The sequence below is a fragment of the Lynx canadensis genome, chromosome F2, assembly GCF_007474595.2.
Source record: "Lynx canadensis isolate LIC74 chromosome F2, mLynCan4.pri.v2, whole genome shotgun sequence".
In the NCBI taxonomy this organism is placed as follows: domain Eukaryota; kingdom Metazoa; phylum Chordata; class Mammalia; order Carnivora; family Felidae; genus Lynx; species Lynx canadensis.
In genome coordinates this window covers 49,076,629-49,096,094 of record NC_044320.2, presented here as the reverse complement: position 1 = coordinate 49,096,094, position 19,466 = coordinate 49,076,629, and the positions used below count along the sequence as shown (strand labels likewise).

The window sequence follows — 19,466 nt, the reverse complement described above, 5'->3', positions numbered from 1 at the left end:
ATGCCCAGAGCAGAGCTGATTGGCAAAAGAAAAGGTGCCTTGTTAACCCTGAGGTTATTTGCCCAGTTTTATCCCCCAGGCTAGCTAAGATAAACAGACATGGCGCCTCCTGTCTGCTGTTAACAACCATCTGCCCATCTGCTCGGTGCCAGGATTTTGTTTTATATTGACCCAAACCCCAAACACCATATATATTCAAAACCCCTTTCCCTTCATGCCCCTGAGTTAATGTTCACAGATTCATTGTCTCTTTGTGCACGCCCATTATGTTTGTTAGCCCTCTGATCTTAATAAATACGGAACAAGGACCCTTATTCGAGGCTCTTGTCTTTTCCCGGACATTTTCGCTTTTCATTCTGTGTCCCACTCTCTCATTGACCAAGAGAGAACTTTAGACTTAGAGTCTACAACAGAAAACCAAATGATCATTTCAATGGATGCAGAAAAAACATTTCACAATATACAATATCCATTCATGGATAAAGCGGTTTAGTGGGAACTTGCCTTAATATAATAAAGTCCATATATGAAAAACTCACAGCTAACATCATTACTCAATGGGGAAAAACTGAGAGCTTTTCCACTAAGGTCAGAAACAAGACAAGGATGTCCACTCTTACCACTTTTATTCAACATAGTACTGGAAGTCCTAGCCACAGCAGCAATCAGACAAGAGAAAGGAATAAAGGACATCCAGGCTGGTAAGGAAGAAGTGAAACTTTCACCATTTGCAGAGGACATGATACTATATACAGAAAACCCTAAAGTTGCCAACGAAAAGCTACCAGACTGATAAATGGATTCAGTTATTACAGTATTGCAGTATACAAAACTGCAGTATACAAAATCAACGTACAGAAATCCACTGTATTTCTATACACTAATAATGAACCAGCAGAAAGAGAAATTAAGAAAACAACCCCATTTACAATTGCACCAAAAAGAAGAAAATACCTAGAAATAAATTTAACCAAGGAGGTAAAAGACCTGTACTCTGAAAACTATAAAACATTGATGAAAGAAACTGAAGACAACACGAACAAATGGAAAGATATTCCATGCTCATGGGATTAGAAAAAGATATTGTTAAAATGTCCATACTACCCCAAGAAAGCTACAGATTTAATGCAATCCCTAACAAAAATGTCAACAGGATTTTTCCCAAAACTGGAACAAACAATCCTAAAATTTGTATGGAACCATAAAAGACCTAGGAGAGACAAAGCAATCTTGAAAAAGAAAATCAAAACTGGAGGTATCACAATTCCAGATTTCAAGTTATATTACAAAGCTGTAGTAATCAAGACAGTAGAGTAATTGCAGATAAACAGATCAATGGAACAGAATAGAGAGACCAGACGGAAATCCACAATTATATGGTCAATTCATCTTTGACAAAGGAGGCAAGAATATGCAATGGGAAAAAGACCGTCTCTTCAACAATGGCGTTGTGAAAACTGGACAACAGGCAAAAGAATGAAACTAGACCACTTTTTTACACCATACACAAAAATAAACTCAAAATGAATGGATCAAGGTCCTAAATGTGAGACCTGAAACCATAAAATTCCTAGAAGAGAACACAGGCAGTAATTTCTCTAACAACAGCTGTAACAATATTTTTCTTTCTTTTTTTTTTTAATACTGTATTTATTTATTTTTAAGCAAACTCCATGCCCAATGTGGGGATTGAACTCACGATCCTGAGATCAAGAGTTGAAGGTCTACAGACTGAGCCAGGCAGAGCCCCCCACATCATTTTTCTTAATGTCTCCTGAGGCAAGGGAAACAAGCAAAAATAAGCTATTGGGACTGCAGTAAAATAAAAAACTTCTGCACAGGAAAGGAAACCAACAAAACTAGACAAGCTACTGAGTGGAAGAAGATATTTACAAATGACATATCTGATAAAAAGAGTTAGTATCCAAAATATATAAAGAACTGTCTACAACTCAACACCCAAACAACAAATAATCCAATTTAGAAATGGGCAGAAGCCATGAAAAGACATTTCTCCAAAGAAGACATACAGAACCCAACAGACACATGAAAGGAAAATCAACATCACTCAGCATCAGGGAAATCAAAATCAAAATCACAATAAGGTATCACCTCATGCTTGTCAGAATGGCTAAAATAAAAAACGCAAGAAACAACAATGTTGGCAAATGTGTGGAGAAAAAGGGACTCTCATGCACTGTTGGTGGGTATGCAGTGGTGCAGCCACTGTGAAAAACAGTATGGAGGTTCCTCAAAAATTTTAAGCAGGCTTCACGCCCAGCACAGAGCCCAATATGGGGCCTGAAGTCACAACCTGAGATCAAGACCTGAGCTGAGATCAGGAGTTGTATGCTTAACCAACTGAGCCACCCAGGAGCTGTGGTTCCTCAAAAAAAAATTTTTAAATAGAATTATCCTATGATCCCACAATTGCACTACTGGGTATTTACCTAAAGAATATGAAAGCACTAATTCAAAAGGATAAATGTACATCTATGCTTACTGCAGCATTATTTACAAGAGCCAAACTAAGGAAGCAGCCTAAGTGCCCATTGCTAGATGAATGGATAAAGATGTGGTGTAGATGCAACGGAATATTATTCAGGCATAAAAAAAATGAAATCTTGCAATTTACAACATGGATGGATCTAGAGACTATAATGGTAAGCAAAATAAGTCAAAGAACACAAATACCTATGATTTCACACATATGTGGAATTTAAGCAACAGTACAAATGAACCAAAGAGAGAGGAGAGAAAACAAAACAAAATAAAACAGACACTTAACTATAGAGAACAAACAGATAGTTACCAGAAGGGAGGTAGGTGGAGGGATGGGTCAAACAGGTGAAGGGGATTAAGAGTACACTTAATCTCTATGAGGACTGAATAATTTATGGAATTGCTGAATCACTATACTGTACACCTGAAATGAATATAACATTGTATGTTAAGTATTAAATTTAAAAAAAAAATCCATTGAGGGGCACCTAGGTAGCTCAGTTGGTTAAGCGTCCAACTCTTGATTTTGCTCAGGCCATGATCTTGTGATCTAAATCTCATGATCTAACAGCACAGAGCCTGCTTGGGATTCTCTCTCTCCCTCTCTTTCTGCCCCACCCCTGCATGCGTGCATGCATGATGTGTGCTCTCTCACTCTTTCTCCAAATAAATAAATATATTTTAAAAATTCATTGAAAAGATAATACATCATAATTAAGTGGGTTTTAATCTAGGGATGCAAGATGATTCAACATCTGCAAATCAATCAGGGTGACACAACAAAATGAAGGCCCCAAATCCATGATTAATTCAACAGATACACAAAAAGCATCTGACAAAAATTCAACATTTATTCACAATAAAATTCTTAATAATGTGGGTACAGAGGGAACATATCTCAACATAATAAAGGCAATAAATGACAAGTCCACAGATAATATCATAATCAATGGTGAAAAGACAAGTTTTTTTCTCTAAAATGAGAATCAAGATAAGAATGCCCATTCTCACCACTTTTATTCAACACAGTACTATAAACCCTAGCTAGAGCAATGGGGGGTGGGGAGAAAAGAAAAGAAAAAGGAAGGAAAGAAGTAAATTTGCAATAACATGGTATTAGATACAGAAAACTCCAAAGACCTCATCAAAAAAAAACTGTTGGAAATAATAAACAAATTCAGTAAAAGAATTTACTTTCTTCAGAAAAAGAAATTAAGAAAACAATCCTATTTATAGTTATATCAAAAAGAATAAAATACCTAGGAATAAATTTAACCAAGGAAGTAAAAGCCTGTACACTAAAAACTATAAGACACTGATGAAGACACAAATAAATGGAAAGATATTCTGTGCTGATGGGTTGGAGTATTGTAAAACTATACATACTACATGAAGCAATCTGCAGATTCAATGGCATTTTCAAATTCCAATCGCAATTTTCACAGAAACAGAACAATCAATCCTAAAATCTGTATGGAACCACAAAAGACCCCAAATAGCCAGAGCAACCTTGAGAACGCAGAACAAAGCAGGAGGCATTGTGCTTCCTGATTTAAAAATATATTACAAAGCTACAGTAATCAAAGCAGTATAGTATTCACACATTTATAGACACATAGATAAATGGAACAAAATAGTTCAGAAATAAACCTATGCATATGCAGGCCAACAGATTTAAAATATAGGAGTCAAGAATATACAACGAGGAAGAGCAGTTTCTTGAATAAGTGGTGTTCAGAAAACTGGACAACCACAAGAAAAAGAATAAAACTGGCCCACCCTATTATAGCATACACAAAAATTAACTCAAATGCACTAAAAACTTGAACATCAGATCTAAAACCATAAACTTCTAGAAGAAAACATAGGGGGGTAAGCTCCTTGACACTGGACTTGGCAATGACTTTTTAGACTTGACACCAAAAGAAAGGCAACAAAAGCAAAAACAAACAAGTGAGACTTCAATTAAAAACTTTGTGCACAGGAAACTATCAGCAAAATGTAAAGTCAACCTAATAAAAAAAATCCCACATCATATATCTGATAAAGGGTTAACATCCAAAATATATAAAGTCTCACAATTCAACAGCCAAAACAATTTTAAAAACTGGGCAGAGTACCAGAAGAGACATTTTTTCAAAGACATACAGATAGCCAACAGGTACATGAAAAGGTACTCGTTTGGGAAATGCAAATCAAAACCACAATCAGATACCACCTCACACCTGTTAGAATGGTACTGTCAAAGAAGACCAGAAATAACAAGTGTCGGTAAGGATGTGGAGAAAAGGGAACACTTGTGTGCACTGTTGATGGGAATGTAAATTGGCGCAGCCGCTATAGAAAACAGCATGGAGGTTAATAAAAAAATTGAAAATAGAGGGGCACCTGGCTGGCTCAGTCGGTTAAGCATCTGGCTCTTGGTTTCAGCTGGGTCATGATCTCACGGTTTCTGAGATTGAGCCCCACATTGGGCTCTGCACTGAAAGTGCAGAGCCTGTTTGGGGTTCTCTCTCTGTCCTTCCCCTGCTCCTGCTCTCACTCTCTCAAATAAATATATAAACTTTTTTGAAAAGATGTATTTTAGAATTCAAAATAATTAAACACCTAGTTCAAATAATACGTATCGTATGCACTATTGCCCTTCCAGTCCCCTGTCAGAGACAAACGAATAGTCTTAACAATAGAAAAGCCAAAACTGGGACGACAATCCAACAGCCTTCCTGAATATTATGCAAATAAAACAAAGGACTCAAATAAAAAAACTTTAAACCTTAAATAGTACAAAATCTCTTCTTCTGAGTCATAGTAATTTTTTAAAATCACACCACAAACTTTTCAAAGTCTGGGAAACTTTAGCGCCTCAGGAGCTGTACTGAATCTCCAAAAGTAAATATTTTCACAGCGGTCAAGTTTTTTTCCCCCTAAAGTTCTCTGCTTTCATACAGGAAACTCGGGTAGAAGACAGAGTCTCGGGAGAAGGGGAAAGGAGGTCTCATACCTCCTCCCACCCCGGACTGAGAGAGAAAAGTAGGCTTGCGAAAAAGAGAGGACGGGTCTGTCGGTCCTGGAGTCACCTGGAGAGCTCCGGGAACACCTGGCCCTGAGTTGCTACCGCAGTTCACTACAGTTCCCCAAGGTGGTGCGGGGCCGCCCGTCTGAAGAAGGGGCTCCTGCAGCCCAGCAAGTAGTGAGGGGAGCGGGAGTCGGGGCAGTGGGGTACCTCAGAGCCGCGGAGTCGCCAAGTACAGCACCGTCCCCAGCTGCCAGCAACACCCGTTAACAGCCAAGGTTTCCGGACAGTACCGTGTGCCAAAGGGAGAAAGCGCCAGAGTCGCGCGGTCAGCGCCATGACCTACAACTCTCTGGCCTGACCCCTCACCCTTTTGGGTCACTACGGAGCGCGTCAGAGCTAAAAGAGACCAAGTCCTTCCCGGGAAAACCGTGTCTTGCCGCTTCCTGGCCGGCGCCTCTTCCACCACACGACTTCCGGCCGGCAGTTTCTAGGGGGAGGGAAATACTCGGTTGGGTGGGACTTAGTGGCCCTTACGCGCCTGCGCACGAGTGGACTTGGGGGCGGGAGATTGTTCCCTTCTGGGTACTGTCTCCTTTCTGTCCTTTCCCTGAGGGTGCGGGGTGGGGGGAAGGGTCTGTCAACGCTTCAGCACAGGATTAATCACCAGAACAAAACTGAAAGTTCTCAGACCCGAGAATTTAAGTAAGCAAGAAGGAAATATTTATTTATAATTCTCTGCAGCCTTCAAAGATAGGGAGAATCCTAGTAATCGTGGTATTTCCTTTTTGGAAATAAATGCTTGGGAGAATTAATCTGTACCACATAAAGAAGGGAAAGGAAGAGATTCAGAGATTGGAGGGGGAGTTCTGGGGGGAAAGAGAGAAGCCATAAAAGACAAAGAATGAGAAGCCCAAGCTGGTCTTAGTAGAAAAGACAAGTGAGAAGAGGCCTCCTGACAAAAAGGTGATGCCCTTGTTTGCTGTGGGATGTGTGGTACAAAACCCCTGGGTTCCCCTCAAAATATTTGGTAAGATGGATACCTCTCACCAGAATGGAATACTTTTGGAAGCAATGAAGAGGTTTTGAATTCTAGTTTGGGAATGGATGTGGGTGAAAACACAAGCTGCAAATGGATTACATGCACATTTTTGATGGGCAATAAGGGAAGATAGTCACAGGTTTTTTTTGTTTTGTTTTTTTTTTTAAATTAGGTTGCAAACAGGGCTCCTGGGTAGCTCAGTCATTTGAGCATCCTACTCTTGATTTCTGCTCTGCTCATGATCTCACAGTTGGGGAGATCAACCCCCGCTCCCCGCGCCCCCACCGTGGGGCCCTCCGAGGGCTGACAGCACAGAAGCTGTTTGGGATTTTTCTCTCTTGCTCTCTCTGCCTCTCTCTCAAAATAAATAAACTTAAAAAAAACAAAAATAAATAAAATTAGGTTGAATTGATATAGTACCTATACAGTATTACACACTGAAATAACACATACTTAGTTAACTTGGTCTTCCCAACTACCTTGTGAAATAATGGGTATGCCAAATTAACAAGTGAACTATAGCTCAAAGAGATTTATTAATCAAGGATACATAGCTAGTAGGTATTGTTGGAAGACTGGAATCCATGTTTTTAAACTCCAAGCCCAATCCTCCATATATATGATTTCTGCCTCCACCACTTCCCATTAAATCAGTCACATTTCTTTAGGATTGCATCAGTAATATTTTTATTTTCTTTGTTTTTAAAGTATATATTAAAAAAATATAGACAGCCTCTTCTTAACTTTTTTTGAATGCGAGTCTTTTTTTTTTCCAGAGGGAAACATGTTTACATATTTCTACTGGTAGCTACCTCAGTATTCCTGGATAATATATTCATATAACTGGATGCCATGATAATCCTGAAATTGAGTTTCTGGTATCTTAGCCAGAGTGAAGTTTTGTTTAAAGATTTTATTTTAGGGGTGCCTGGGTTGCTCAGTTGGTTGAGCATCTGACTTCTGCTCAGGTCATGATCTCACAGTTCGTGAGTTCTAGCCCTGCATCAGGATCTCTGCTGTCAGCGCTGAGCCTGCTTCAGATCCTCTGTCCTCCTCTCTCTCTCTGCCCCTCCCCCACTCGCACTCTCTCTCTCAAAAAAAAATAAACATTAAAAAAAAAAAGATTTTATTTTAAAATAATCTCTACACCCAATGTGGGGCTCAGACTTACAACCCTGAGTGTCATATACTCTACTGACTGAGCTAGCCAGGCACCCCAGCCGGAGTGAAATTTTATTTTATTTTATTTTATTTTATTTTATTTTATTTTATTTTATTTTATTTTATGTTTTAATGTTTATTCAATTCTGAGAGAGACACAGAGACAGAGATGAGTGGGGAGAGTCAGAGAGAGAGGGGAAGACACAGAATCCCAAGCAGGCTTCAGGCCCCAAGCTGTCAGCACAGAGCCTGACACAGGGCTCAAACCCATGAACTATGAGATCATGACCTGAGCCAAAGTCTGACGCTTAACCTACTGAGCCACCCAGGTGCTCCCAGCGTGAAATTTTAATTATTTTTTTGAAAAAATTTAGATCCTTAGAAATGTTGCAGGAACTCCCATTTCTTTTTTCACTTAGATTCAGCCATTGTTAATATTTTTTCACATTTGCTTTATCTTTCTTTACATATATTATATATAATATACGTATTATATTCCTATTATTATTTTCTGTTGTTAAATCTTTTGAGAGTAGATTGCAGATAATCATGACTCTTCATGCTTAGAAACAAAGACATTCTCTTATTTAGTCCCAGTACAATTATCAAATTGAGGAAATTGAAATTGACGGAGTACTATTATTTAATATATAAATTTTGCTTATTGCCTCAATGCTGTCTTTGATAGCAACCATTTTTTCCCCAAATCAGGAAATGTTTATGTGTTGCATTTAACTATTATGTTTCTTTAGTTTCCTTAAGTCTGTAATATTTCTCTCTTGGCTCCAGGCACACTATCTTTTCTTTCTTACAGTGAGCCTCAGATCTCCCTACATGATATTCTCTCTGTCAGGATTCCTTCCCATTCCACTACTTTGGTACCCTCCCCCTTGCTCCAACCCCACTCCATTGTTTTTTACCTAGTTGATTTTTATTCATCTTTCTTGTTTAAAAAAGATTTTATTTTTAAGTAATCTCTACACTCAACATGGAGCTCAAACTCACAACTCTGAGATCAAGAGTCACAAGTCTACCATCTGAGCCAGCCAGGCAACCCTCTATTCATCTTTCAGCACTCAGCCCAAATGTACCTTCCTTAGAAAAACTTTTCTTGATTCCCCCTACTATACTTTCATTCCCTTCATGGCTCTAAGCTCATTTTATAATTTCACATGTATATTTGTGATTATTTGTTAATCTGGAGTATATTTTGGAGGTAGAGTTGATAAGAATTGGTAATGTGTACCTTCACTATACTGTAAACTCAGTGACATCTCTGATTTTTGCCTATTTCAGGACCTGGCACAGTTTCTTCACTCAGTCAACAAGTATGTGTTGCATATCTGTAATATACCTTGTACTCTTCTAGATGTCAATGAACAGTTCCTAGTGGAGTATATATTTTAGTTAGGGAAATACAGTAAGCAAAATAAGTAAAAGATGTACTAGATGATGATAAATGCTAACGAGGAAGATAAAACATGAAGGGGCATAGGGCATATTTCTGTGTAGACATTGCAGTTTTACGCAGGGTGGTGGCCACAGAAGACCTCACTGAAGGAGACATTTGAATAAAGATCCAAGGAAGAAGGAGTAATCCATGAAGATATCTGGGGGCACAGCATTTCATGTAGAGAAAAAGGAAAGTGCAAAGGCCTGAACTAGGAAGGCAGGTAACATTTTCCATGAACACTAAGTTCACTATGGTTAGAATAGAGTGAGCAAGGAGGTGTATATTAAGAGATAAGGTCAGAAAGGAGATGGAGACCAAGTATCATAATCTAATTTACATTTTAATTAGATCCTTCTGTTTTGAAAATAGACTAAAGGGAGCAAGTAGGGAAAGAGTTACTAGGGTATTACAATAATCTGGAAAGAAATAGTGGCGGCTTGGATTAGACTAGAGATATGAGTGGTTAGAATCTGGATATATTTTGAAGGTAGAATTAGTTGACAGGAGTAGCCGACAGACCAGACCAGATATCAATGGGGTATGAGAGGAGAGAGTCAAAGATGACTTCAAGTGTTTTGGCCCAAACAACTGGAAGAATGTTTTGCCATTATGCAAGATAGAGAAGACTGTGGAAAGACAGCTTAGAGGAGGAATATCAGTAAGTTTTATTTGTACATTAAGATCAGAAAAACTTATTAGACATCTGTGTTGGCCAACCTCCAGTGTGGTCCTCGATGATCCTTACCTCCTAGATTTATCCCTTTGTGGAATCCCCTCCCACATTAAATCGAGGCTGGTGTGTCTGACCAATAGAATACTGCAAAAGTGATGGTGTGCGACTCCTGAGGCTAAGTCATGAAAGTCATTGAGTTTCTGCATTGATTTCTTGGATTGTTTGCCCTGGGAGAAGCCAGCAGCCACGCCATTAGGGTACTCAGGCAACCCTCTTAGGCGGCCCACATGGAGAGGAACTAAGGTCCCCCATCAACAAAGAGCATCATTGCTCATGTGAGTAAGCCACCTTGGAAGTGGATCCTCCATCCCTGTAAGATGACTGCAGCCCTGCCTAATACCTGACTGCAGCATCATGAGAGCTAACGGACTAGAACTGCTCAGCTAAGTCACTCCTCACTTCCTGAACCACAAACTATGACAGATAATAAATGACTATTTAGTTTTAAGCCACTGAATTTGGTATAACTGTTAGTTATAGAGCAGTAGATAACTAATATGACATCCAAGTGTAGAGTAGGGAATTGGAATATGGAATTTCAGGGTTTGGAAGTTTGGTATCCTTCAGAATATAGATGGATTTCAAAGCTGTAATACTAGATGAGGTGACTAAGGATGCAAGTAAAGATAGAAAAAAAGGAAAGTTCAAGAACTTAGCCCTAGGGCACTCCAGGGTAAAAACTAGAATATGAGGATTAAAAAGCAAAAGAGATAAGGAGAACAGCCAGTGATGTAGAAGAACATGTAGGAGAGTATTTTATAAATATTCATTTAACATCCTTTAAATAGTATCTATCTGGTGTTGGGTCCCATACTTATTTGTTCTTTGTTTCTAGAATCTTGTTATTGCTGATACATAAATACACATTCAATACAGTAAGAGCAAAAGTAGAAAAGAATTCAGACTATAGTTGGGGAGAATGAATAAACACATCAAATAGCTATAGCACTATGTATTTAAATGAGAGATTGCATATTGAGTACTGAAAGTACAAAACTATTTCCTTGTCTCTACCCTTTCCTTGTTTTAATGGAGCCAAAAGTAAGGAAGGCTAGGTATGCACAGTATGTATTTTTGAAATTTTGAAACTTGCAATTAAATTAGTGGTGTCTGAGGACCTTCACTTAAGTGTAAAATCAGAATCAAAAATAAAACAAAACGTTGTTTTTACAATTTCAATAAAAACAAGATTAAGTACTTCTCTTTCTTTTCCCCACTGTCCAACCACAAAGGCCTTGTTACTGTCCCTGTAATTTGCTGTCTCTTTCTGTCTCTGCCCATCGTTTACCTGATTTCAGACCTTTGCACGATTGGTTCTTTCTTATTTTTCAGGTCTCAATTAAATATCACTACCTTAGAGAGACTTTCCCTGAGCCCCAGTCTAAAGCAACTCCCATTATGGGGACCTAGCTGGCTCTGTCAGTAGAGCATGTGACTCTTGATCTCAGTGCTGTGAATTTGATTCCTATGTTGGGTGTAGATATTACTTAAAAATAAAGTCTTGGGGGAAAAAGCTCCAATTATCTCCCTATCACATGAACCTGTATTACTTTCCTCATGCTACTTATGGCTATCTGAAATTATCTCTCATTTGTTTTTAGTAACTTATTTGTTATCCCTCCAGGATAGAAGCTTCTGTCTGTCACTATTTTATCACAAGTCTAGAACAATGCTTGGCACATAGTAGGCATTCAGACGGTATTCAATAAATAAATGAATGAATCTTTACTTGCACTGATATAATTATTTTAGAAGTGTTCTGTTTGCATTTTTGGATTAAAAGTAGTTTTTGTTTTTGTTTTTACTTAGGAAAGTCTATATTTCTTCATTTGTATCATTTTCCATGTCCTCCACAATTTAAAATATTGAAACTTTTGCCAATTTTCTATTTTTTAAAAGTCAATTTATACTTAAGATACTAAATCTTCCTTTGGCTGTCAGATTTGTTGTATTTTTTCAGATGTATTTGCCTATTGATTTTGTCCCTGTTTTCCTTGTGCAGAAGTTCTAAATTTCAAGTAGTCACATGTAGCAATATTTTCCATTGTAGTTTGTTTACCTGTAGGAAGCATCAAGTAGTGGTCAAGCAGGACATTTTGAAGTTAGTTTACTCAGAATCTGTGATTTTAGGCAAGTGAGCCAATTACTAAGCTACCAATGTCAAGTTACTCAATCACATTTTTCTCATTTGTGAAATGGGGTTAATGGTACTAAACACGTCACAGAATTGTGAGAATTAAATGAAATTTGGATGTAAAATGACTCAGGGTAGTGTGCACATTTAAAGCTCTCTAAATAAGAATGGTTAGGAGCTTCCATTTCACTACTTTCATGCTGATTTTCCTGGTCAGATAGTGGTATGAATTTTCTCAAATAGTTTAATTCTTTTATACTTCTGAAGTTGACTTTGGTGCACCAAGCAACTCATTTTAATGCCTCAGGTTGGGTTTTTTTGGTGAATAAGTTACTTACACTGATAAACAATATGTTTACACCTAGACATACAAATACATTCACTAAGTGTATGTTATACCAACCTCTAAACAATGTCCTATAATATATAACAGTTTAGGTCAATAGCATAATGATTTGAAAAATACATGGAGTCTTTCTAGTTTCGAGAAGAATGCTGGTGCAATTTTGATTGGGATTGCATTGAATGTGTAGATAGCTTTGGGTAGTATTGACATTTTGACAATATTTATTCTTCCAACCCATGAGCACGGAATGTTTTTCCATTTCTTTATATCTTCTTCAATTTCCTTCATAAGCTTTCTATACTTTTCAGCATACAGATCTTGTACATCTTTAGTTAGATTTATCCCTAGGTATTTTATGCTTCGTGGTGCAATTGTGAATGGGATCAGTTTCTTTATTTGTCTTTCTGTTGCTTCATTGTTAGTGTATAAGAATGCAACTGATTTCTGGACATTGATTTTGTATCCTGCAACTTTGCTGAATTCATGTATCAGTTCTAGCAGACTTTTGGTGGAGTCTATCGGATTTTCCATGTATAATATCATGTCATCTGCAAAAAGCGAAAGCTTGACTTCATCTTTGCCAATTTTGATGCCTTTGATTTCCTTTTGTTGTCTGATTGCTGATGCTAGAACTTCCAGCACTATGTTAAACAACAGCGGTGAGAGTGGGCATCCCTGTCGTGTTCCTGATCTCAGGGAAAAAGCTCTCAGTTTTTCCCCGTTGAGGATGATGTTAGCTGTGGGCTTTTCATAAATGGCTTTTATGATCTTTAAGTATGTTCCTTCTATCCCGACTTTCTCAAGGGTTTTTATTAAGAAAGGGTGCTGGATTTTGTCAAAGGCCTTTTCTGCATCGATGGACAGGATCATATGGTTCTTCTCTTTTTTTTTGTTAATGTGATGTATCACGTTGATTGATTTGCGAATGTTGAACCAGCCCTGCATCCCAGGAGTGAATCCCACTTGATCATGGTGAATAATTCTTTTTATATGCTGTTGAATTCGATTTGCTAGTATCTTATTGAGAATTTTTGCATCCATATTCATCAGGGATATTGGCCTGTAGTTCTCTTTTTTTACTGGGTCTCTGTCTGGTTTAGGAATCAAAGTAATACTGGCCTCATAGAATGAGTCTGGAAGTTTTCCTTCCCTTTCTATTTCTTGGAATAGCTTGAGAAGGATAGGTATTATCTCTGCTTTAAACGTCTGGTAGAACTCCCCTGGGAAGCCATCTGGTCCTGGACTCTTATTTGTTGGGAGATTTTTGATAACCGATTCAATTTCTTCGCTGGTTATAGGTCTGTTCAAGCTTTCTATTTCCTCCTGATTGAGTTTTGGAAGAGTGTGGGTGTTCAGGAATTTGTCCATTTCTTCCAGGTTGTCCAATTTGTTGGCATATAATTTTTCATAGTATTCCCTGATAATTGTTTGTATCTCTGAGGGATTGGTTGTAATAATTCCATTTTCATTCATGATTTTATCTATTTGGGTCATCTCCCTTTTCTTTTGGAGAAGCCTGGCTAGAGGTTTGTCAATTTTGTTTATTTTTTCAAAAAACCAACTCTTGGTTTCGTTGATCTGCTCTACAGTTTTTTTAGATTCTATATTGTTTATTTCTGCTCTGATCTTTATTATTTCTCTTCTTCTGCTGGGCTTAGGCTGCCTTTGCTGTTCTGCTTCTATTTCCTTTAGGTGTGCTGTTAGATTTTGTATTTGGGATTTTTCTTGTTTCTTGAGATAGGCCTGGATTGCAATGTATTTTCCTCTCAGGACTGCCTTCGCTGCGTCCCAAAGCGTTTGGATTGTTGTATTTTCATTTTCGTTAGTTTCCATATATTTTTTGATTTCTTCTCTAATTGCCTGGTTGACCCACTCATTCGTTAGTAGGGTGTTCTTTAACCTCCATGCTTTTGGAGGTTTTCCAGACTTTTTCCTGTGGTTGATTTCAAGCTTCATAGCATTGTGGTCTGAAAGTATGCATGGTATAATTTCAATTCTTATAAACTTATGAAGGGCTGTTTTGTGACCCAGTATATGATCTATCTTGGAGAATGTTCCATGTGCACTCGAGAAGAAAGTATATTCTGTTGCTTTGGGATGCAGAGTTCTAAATATATCTGTCAAGTCCATCTGATCCAATGTCTCATTCAGGGCCCTTGTTTCTTTATTGACCATGTGTCTAGATGATCTATCCATTTCTGTAAGTGGGGTGTTAAAGTCCCCAGCAATTACCACATTCTTATCAATAAGGTTGCTTATGTTTATGAGTAATTATTTTATATATTTGGGGGCTCCGGTATTCGGTGCATAGACATTTATAATTGTTAGCTCTTCCTGATGGATAGACCCTGTAACTATTATATAATGTCCTTCTTCATTTCTTGTTACAGCCTTTAATTTAAAGTCTAGTTTGTCTGATATAAGTATGGCTACTCCAGCTTTCTTTTGGCTTCCAGTAGCATGATAAATAGTTCTCCATCCCCTCACTCTGAATCTAAAGGTGTCCTCAGGTCTAAAATGAGTCTCTTGTAGACAGCAAATAGATGGGTCTTGTTTTTTTATCCATTCTGATACCCTATGTCTTTTGGTTGGCGCATTTAATCCATTTACATTCAGTGTTATTATAGAAAGATACGGGTTTGGAGTCATTGTGATGTGAAAAATACATGGAGTCTTTGATCTCAAGAGCATCTCTGTGACCTTTCAAGGAAGTCAGCCTCTACTCAAAGGCCCAGGAAGCTTGAATGTCAAACAGTAGGTACCATTTAGCCTCCTTTGCACCTTAGGTTTAGTTTCAGCTTTGTCAAGGCCTTGCCACATAGACATATGTGTATTATGTACCTGCTTTTCCTTTTTTTCCCAAAGGAATCAAGATGGCTAATTTAATTCATCCTCCAGGCAGGAGATCCTTGTAGAAACACCCAGGAATCAGATTAGAGCCCAGGTGGGCACAAGAAGAAAAAGAAGAAACAGTGCAGAAAATGTGTCAGAATTTATCACATGGATCCTCCAGAGTGTCTCTTCACTTGCTCTCACTGGCATAAAACCTTCTCATGAAGTTCTGAACCACCTTACTGCATAGTGACACCACTGAGTAGCAAGACAGTGGAAAAAATAAGAACATAGGATACTTACACTTTCTGTAGAATACACTTTCTGATAATCTTAGTTTTCTAATTAAATTAGTTACAATAAAATTTTCAAGATTCTCTAATGAATTATAAATGGAAAGAAAAAGAGCCTTTAAGCATCAGCCTACCCACTGGGTGCAGATCTGGTCTGCAAGTAGTGGGCGGTAGGTGGCCGTGGTGGGCGGGGCCGCGTCTTAGCTCCACCCCAACCCGCTCCGTCCCGCCCCTCGGCCCAGTGGGCCCCAGGTTCCTGTGAATCCCCGCGCCCCGGCTGCCCTGTGGACTCTGGCTGCCTGGTCTCCACCCCTACCTGATTTCAACTACTGAGAGCGGGATGTGAGTGCGGGCCTCTCTCCGCTTCGGGGCCGGTGTAGCGGGGCCCCAGCAATTCACAGATCCCCTGGGGGAGGAAGAGAGCCTGGGCGTGGAGAAACGGGGCCCGCAGGCTCCGCGCGGCAGGGCCCGCACGGCCCTAGCGCTGGAAGTGCACCCTGGGCTCAGCGCGGCCGGGGATGGGCCGCGGCGCTCGGGGGACTCTTGCGCCTTAGCATGCAAAGTCCGCGGCCTGGGGAGGCCCGGCGCTGGCCAGCGCCTACCGGAGAACCCGGTGTTCGGGGTTCAGCTCTGGGCCGCGAGGAGCCTCCTGGGCCTGGCGGTCGCGCACCTGGGTAGGCGGTGCCCAGGATCGCCAACCTCACGCAGCGGGGAGTGTCGGGCCTTCGGCCCAGGGGAGGGTGACACGCTTAGAAAAATCTGCAGCGCCCAGTGGGGGAGAGGGACCGAGTCACGGTTCCGCGCTCTGAATCGAATGCCCAGAGGAAAAGGGCACGCTTCAGGGCCGCTGAGGATTCAAGGAGAAGCTGCTAGGTCGGGTGGGAAAAGGTAACTTGATTTCCGAGTAAAGCAGGAGGTTGTGAGAAGGGGTACCTAATAGCTCCTGTTCCGGCTCTGGCTGCTCCGTTCTTGTCTTGTGTTTTGGGCTCACTATAACCGGGGGCGTGGAGGAAGTGCAGTTGTATTCGTTTTGCAGTGCCAGATCCTCAGGGAGACCTAGCATACCGACCATTAATGTTGCGCTTGGATGATGATCCACAATTTTTGCTTACCCTTGGTGTTTTTGTGTCTGCCTCTATAAACCAAAGAGAGAATCAAATAGAAGAAATGCGGGATTAAAATATAGCGATTTTTGGTTACAGTGTCCAACAAACAATTTGCTAGACAATTTTTTATATATGTTTATTGATTTAATGCTCACAACCACAAACTTAAGTGGAATTGTCATTCTGTTTCACACTCGGAACTCAGATTAAATCATTTGCCAAATTACATGCTAAATGGTGGCATGGGAGTTGGAATTCAGGTCTGTGTATGATTTCAGAGCACAGGTTTATGGCTTAATGTAAAGAACATTACTTCTTGGGATAAGACAAATACCTAGGTTTCAAATCTGTGTTTTGTGTTAGCTCTCTGACCTTGGGCAGATTACTTAACCTTTTAAGTCCTGTTTCTGCATTTGTAAGATAGAAAATACATCCTGTCGTAGGGTTTTTATGTGGATTAAATAAGATCATATTTGTAATACACTTAACAAAGTGCCTGGCACATAGTTAGTGGTAAACATAGCTACACATATCTTCCTGTTGTCATTAATTGGGGTCAGCAAACTTCAGTTACCCGCCAGAGCCAAACAAAACTGTAGGCCTAGAGCATAGGTAGAGAGAAGCAAGAAAGGATAAGGAGAACTGAGAACAGATGACATATATGGTGGCAATCATCGTGAAACCCATAGATTAATCTGTGGTATCTTTTTTGCCCACTTTTTTGCCTATCTGATATTTTCTTCAAAGGCGGTTCCTTCTGGCTGATGTTTTGGAAAAATGCATCCCACTCTGGGCTGAAAAAATTCAAAGAGGCAAGTTTTGGGGACTGGACTATGTGGAGACTCTCTGGATGTGAGGGCGAGCTGAATTTTAGCACTCCTCAAACTGAAAGGTGCTTGTCACAAACCTTCCAATGAAGTGTGCAGTTCTCTCGTAGGATTTCTTCTTTTAGATCTAGCCCCTGAAGAATGGAGCAGGAGAGGTGTTTTCAGGATGGGAGAAACCAAAGGATTCTTTGTATTTTAAGGTTTGCTTAATGACTGGACACCTCTTTTACTTTCACCTATAACTGTATACACTTTATAGACAACGGTCTTGATTTCCACATAAATTTAAGGCAATTTAAGTATTACACATTTTCAAATTTTTTTTTAATATATCCTTTCCAATGCTATCACTGAGGTCCTGAATATTTCCTTTGCATATCTGTTCAGATAACCTGTTCATACTGTATCCTAGCTCCTATCAATGCTTGGTATGGCTTTAGACATAGTTTTCCTTGCCCTCCTTCTTTTTTGGTACTATTGCTATGTTTTGGGTTTTTTTTTTTTTCCTACTATAGAGTTCTTTTTCCTCCTTTTTCAAAATTTGCTTTAGTCAGTGATTTATTACGCTAGAAACCTGTAGCAAAACTGAGAAGGTTAGTGTTGGATATGAAATATGACTAAGTAACATTTTGACCTTCAAAGATCTATAATGAACCACCACTGATCATCAAAAGCATAGTCTCTGAGGTGGATCTTTTAGCAAGGATGAATGACCTATCATTGGTGGTACTCAACAAGTTTGAGGAGTCCAAACTTGGACATTCCTTTAATGTACCCACTATTACCTTTATGCTATAGGTTAGCTTCCTTCTCACCAATGTTTTCCCTTCATGTTCACTTATGTTATAAGGATTGCTAGTCAGGTTAAAGTCCAACAAACAATTAAGGAGGATATTTGGTAGAAGATTTGTTGAAAGATTGGCTAAGAAGGAGGTTTAAATGAACACCTAAAGCTATCATAGATTTTATTTAACTACGTTATTTAAGTTTCTGATATGATAATCAAAACCAGATGTTATATATACATTTGGTAAGGTTATGATAACTATATTTAAGTTGATTATGCTGGCTTAAATTTGAAGAAGCTCGTGGAGGAGTATTGAGATTCTTTTGGAGATGCTGTTTATTCTTTTAGTATGTAACAGCTTATCAGTGTGCAATCATTTTTTTTTGCAATCATATTTAAAAAAACATTAAAATCAGTGTAATGGTCAAATTTACCAATATAAATTAGATGGGTAGATATTAATAGAGTTTCCCAATGAAAAATAGAAGGAAATACTACATATTCATTTTAGCAAATCATTTTGAAATATCCTCTTACCAAGTGAATGTATTCTGTCTGGTTCCTGTGAAAATTACCAAAGCACAGCATAGTTGTAATATGCATTGCCATTAGGCTACTTCAGTTTTCTGAGCCTTAGTTTACCATGCCTCTAGACTCTATGGTGATAGTACATGTTAAAATAGATATCTGCAACTGTAAAGAGAAACTTATTGGTCACATTTTCATCTGTTTAGGGGTCAGGATATTTTAAAAAGAAGTGAAAATCAAAGTATTTACTGATTGTGTTGTTAAATGCTTCTTTCTCCCCTTCCCTGCTTAATTTTTCTTTAGCACTTACTACCATCTAGCATACTATATATTTTACTTATTTTTTTTTACTTTAGTGATATATTTTATTTAACCAAATATATTTAAACCATCATTTTAATATGTGATCAATCTAAAAAGTTATTGAGAGATCTCACATATCTTTTTCATACCAATCTTTGGAATCTAGTGTGTATTTTATTCACTTGATCTCAGAGGCACCACATTTCAAATGCTCAGTAGCCTACCATACTGGTCAAACCAAATTCCTTCATTAATGTCCAGACCATCTATAAAATTCTAACATCTAACAAGTGCAGCTCTATACTTCTAACACTCTGAGGTTCTAGTGTGACATTCTAGAATCTTGTGTTTCAAATAGTCTGTGCCTAATACTGTAGGATCCCTTGAGTCAAATAGCCTATGATTC

General features: G+C 38.8%; 2 protein-coding genes across 8 annotated transcripts in view; one reads left to right on the top strand and one right to left on the bottom strand.

Moving 5' to 3' along the window:
• Positions 1-6,003, bottom strand: part of RMDN1 (regulator of microtubule dynamics 1) — a 56,024-nt gene extending 50,021 nt beyond the window's left edge. For all 4 annotated transcript variants that reach the window (XR_003966251.1, XR_003966250.1, XM_030304003.1 and 1 more), the window contains exon 1: positions 5,726-6,003. Coding sequence is in view for 2 of the 4 variants with exons in the window: in XM_030304003.1 (XP_030159863.1) it covers positions 5,726-5,854 (129 nt within the window). In the remaining 2 variants the exon portion in view is untranslated. The remainder of the gene's footprint in view (positions 1-5,725) is intronic.
• Positions 6,004-15,742: 9,739 nt separating this feature from the next.
• The window catches only part of CPNE3 (copine 3), a 49,284-nt gene continuing 45,560 nt past the window's right edge, over positions 15,743-19,466 (top strand). The window contains exon 1 of one of the 4 annotated variants that reach the window (XM_030303950.2): positions 15,743-15,851. The gene's annotated coding sequence lies outside the window, so the exon portion shown is untranslated. Of the gene's footprint in view, positions 15,852-16,378; positions 16,398-17,380; positions 17,508-19,466 lie in introns of those variants that run through there. The other 3 variants (XM_030303953.1, XM_030303952.1, XM_030303951.1) reach the window with 3 other exon arrangements.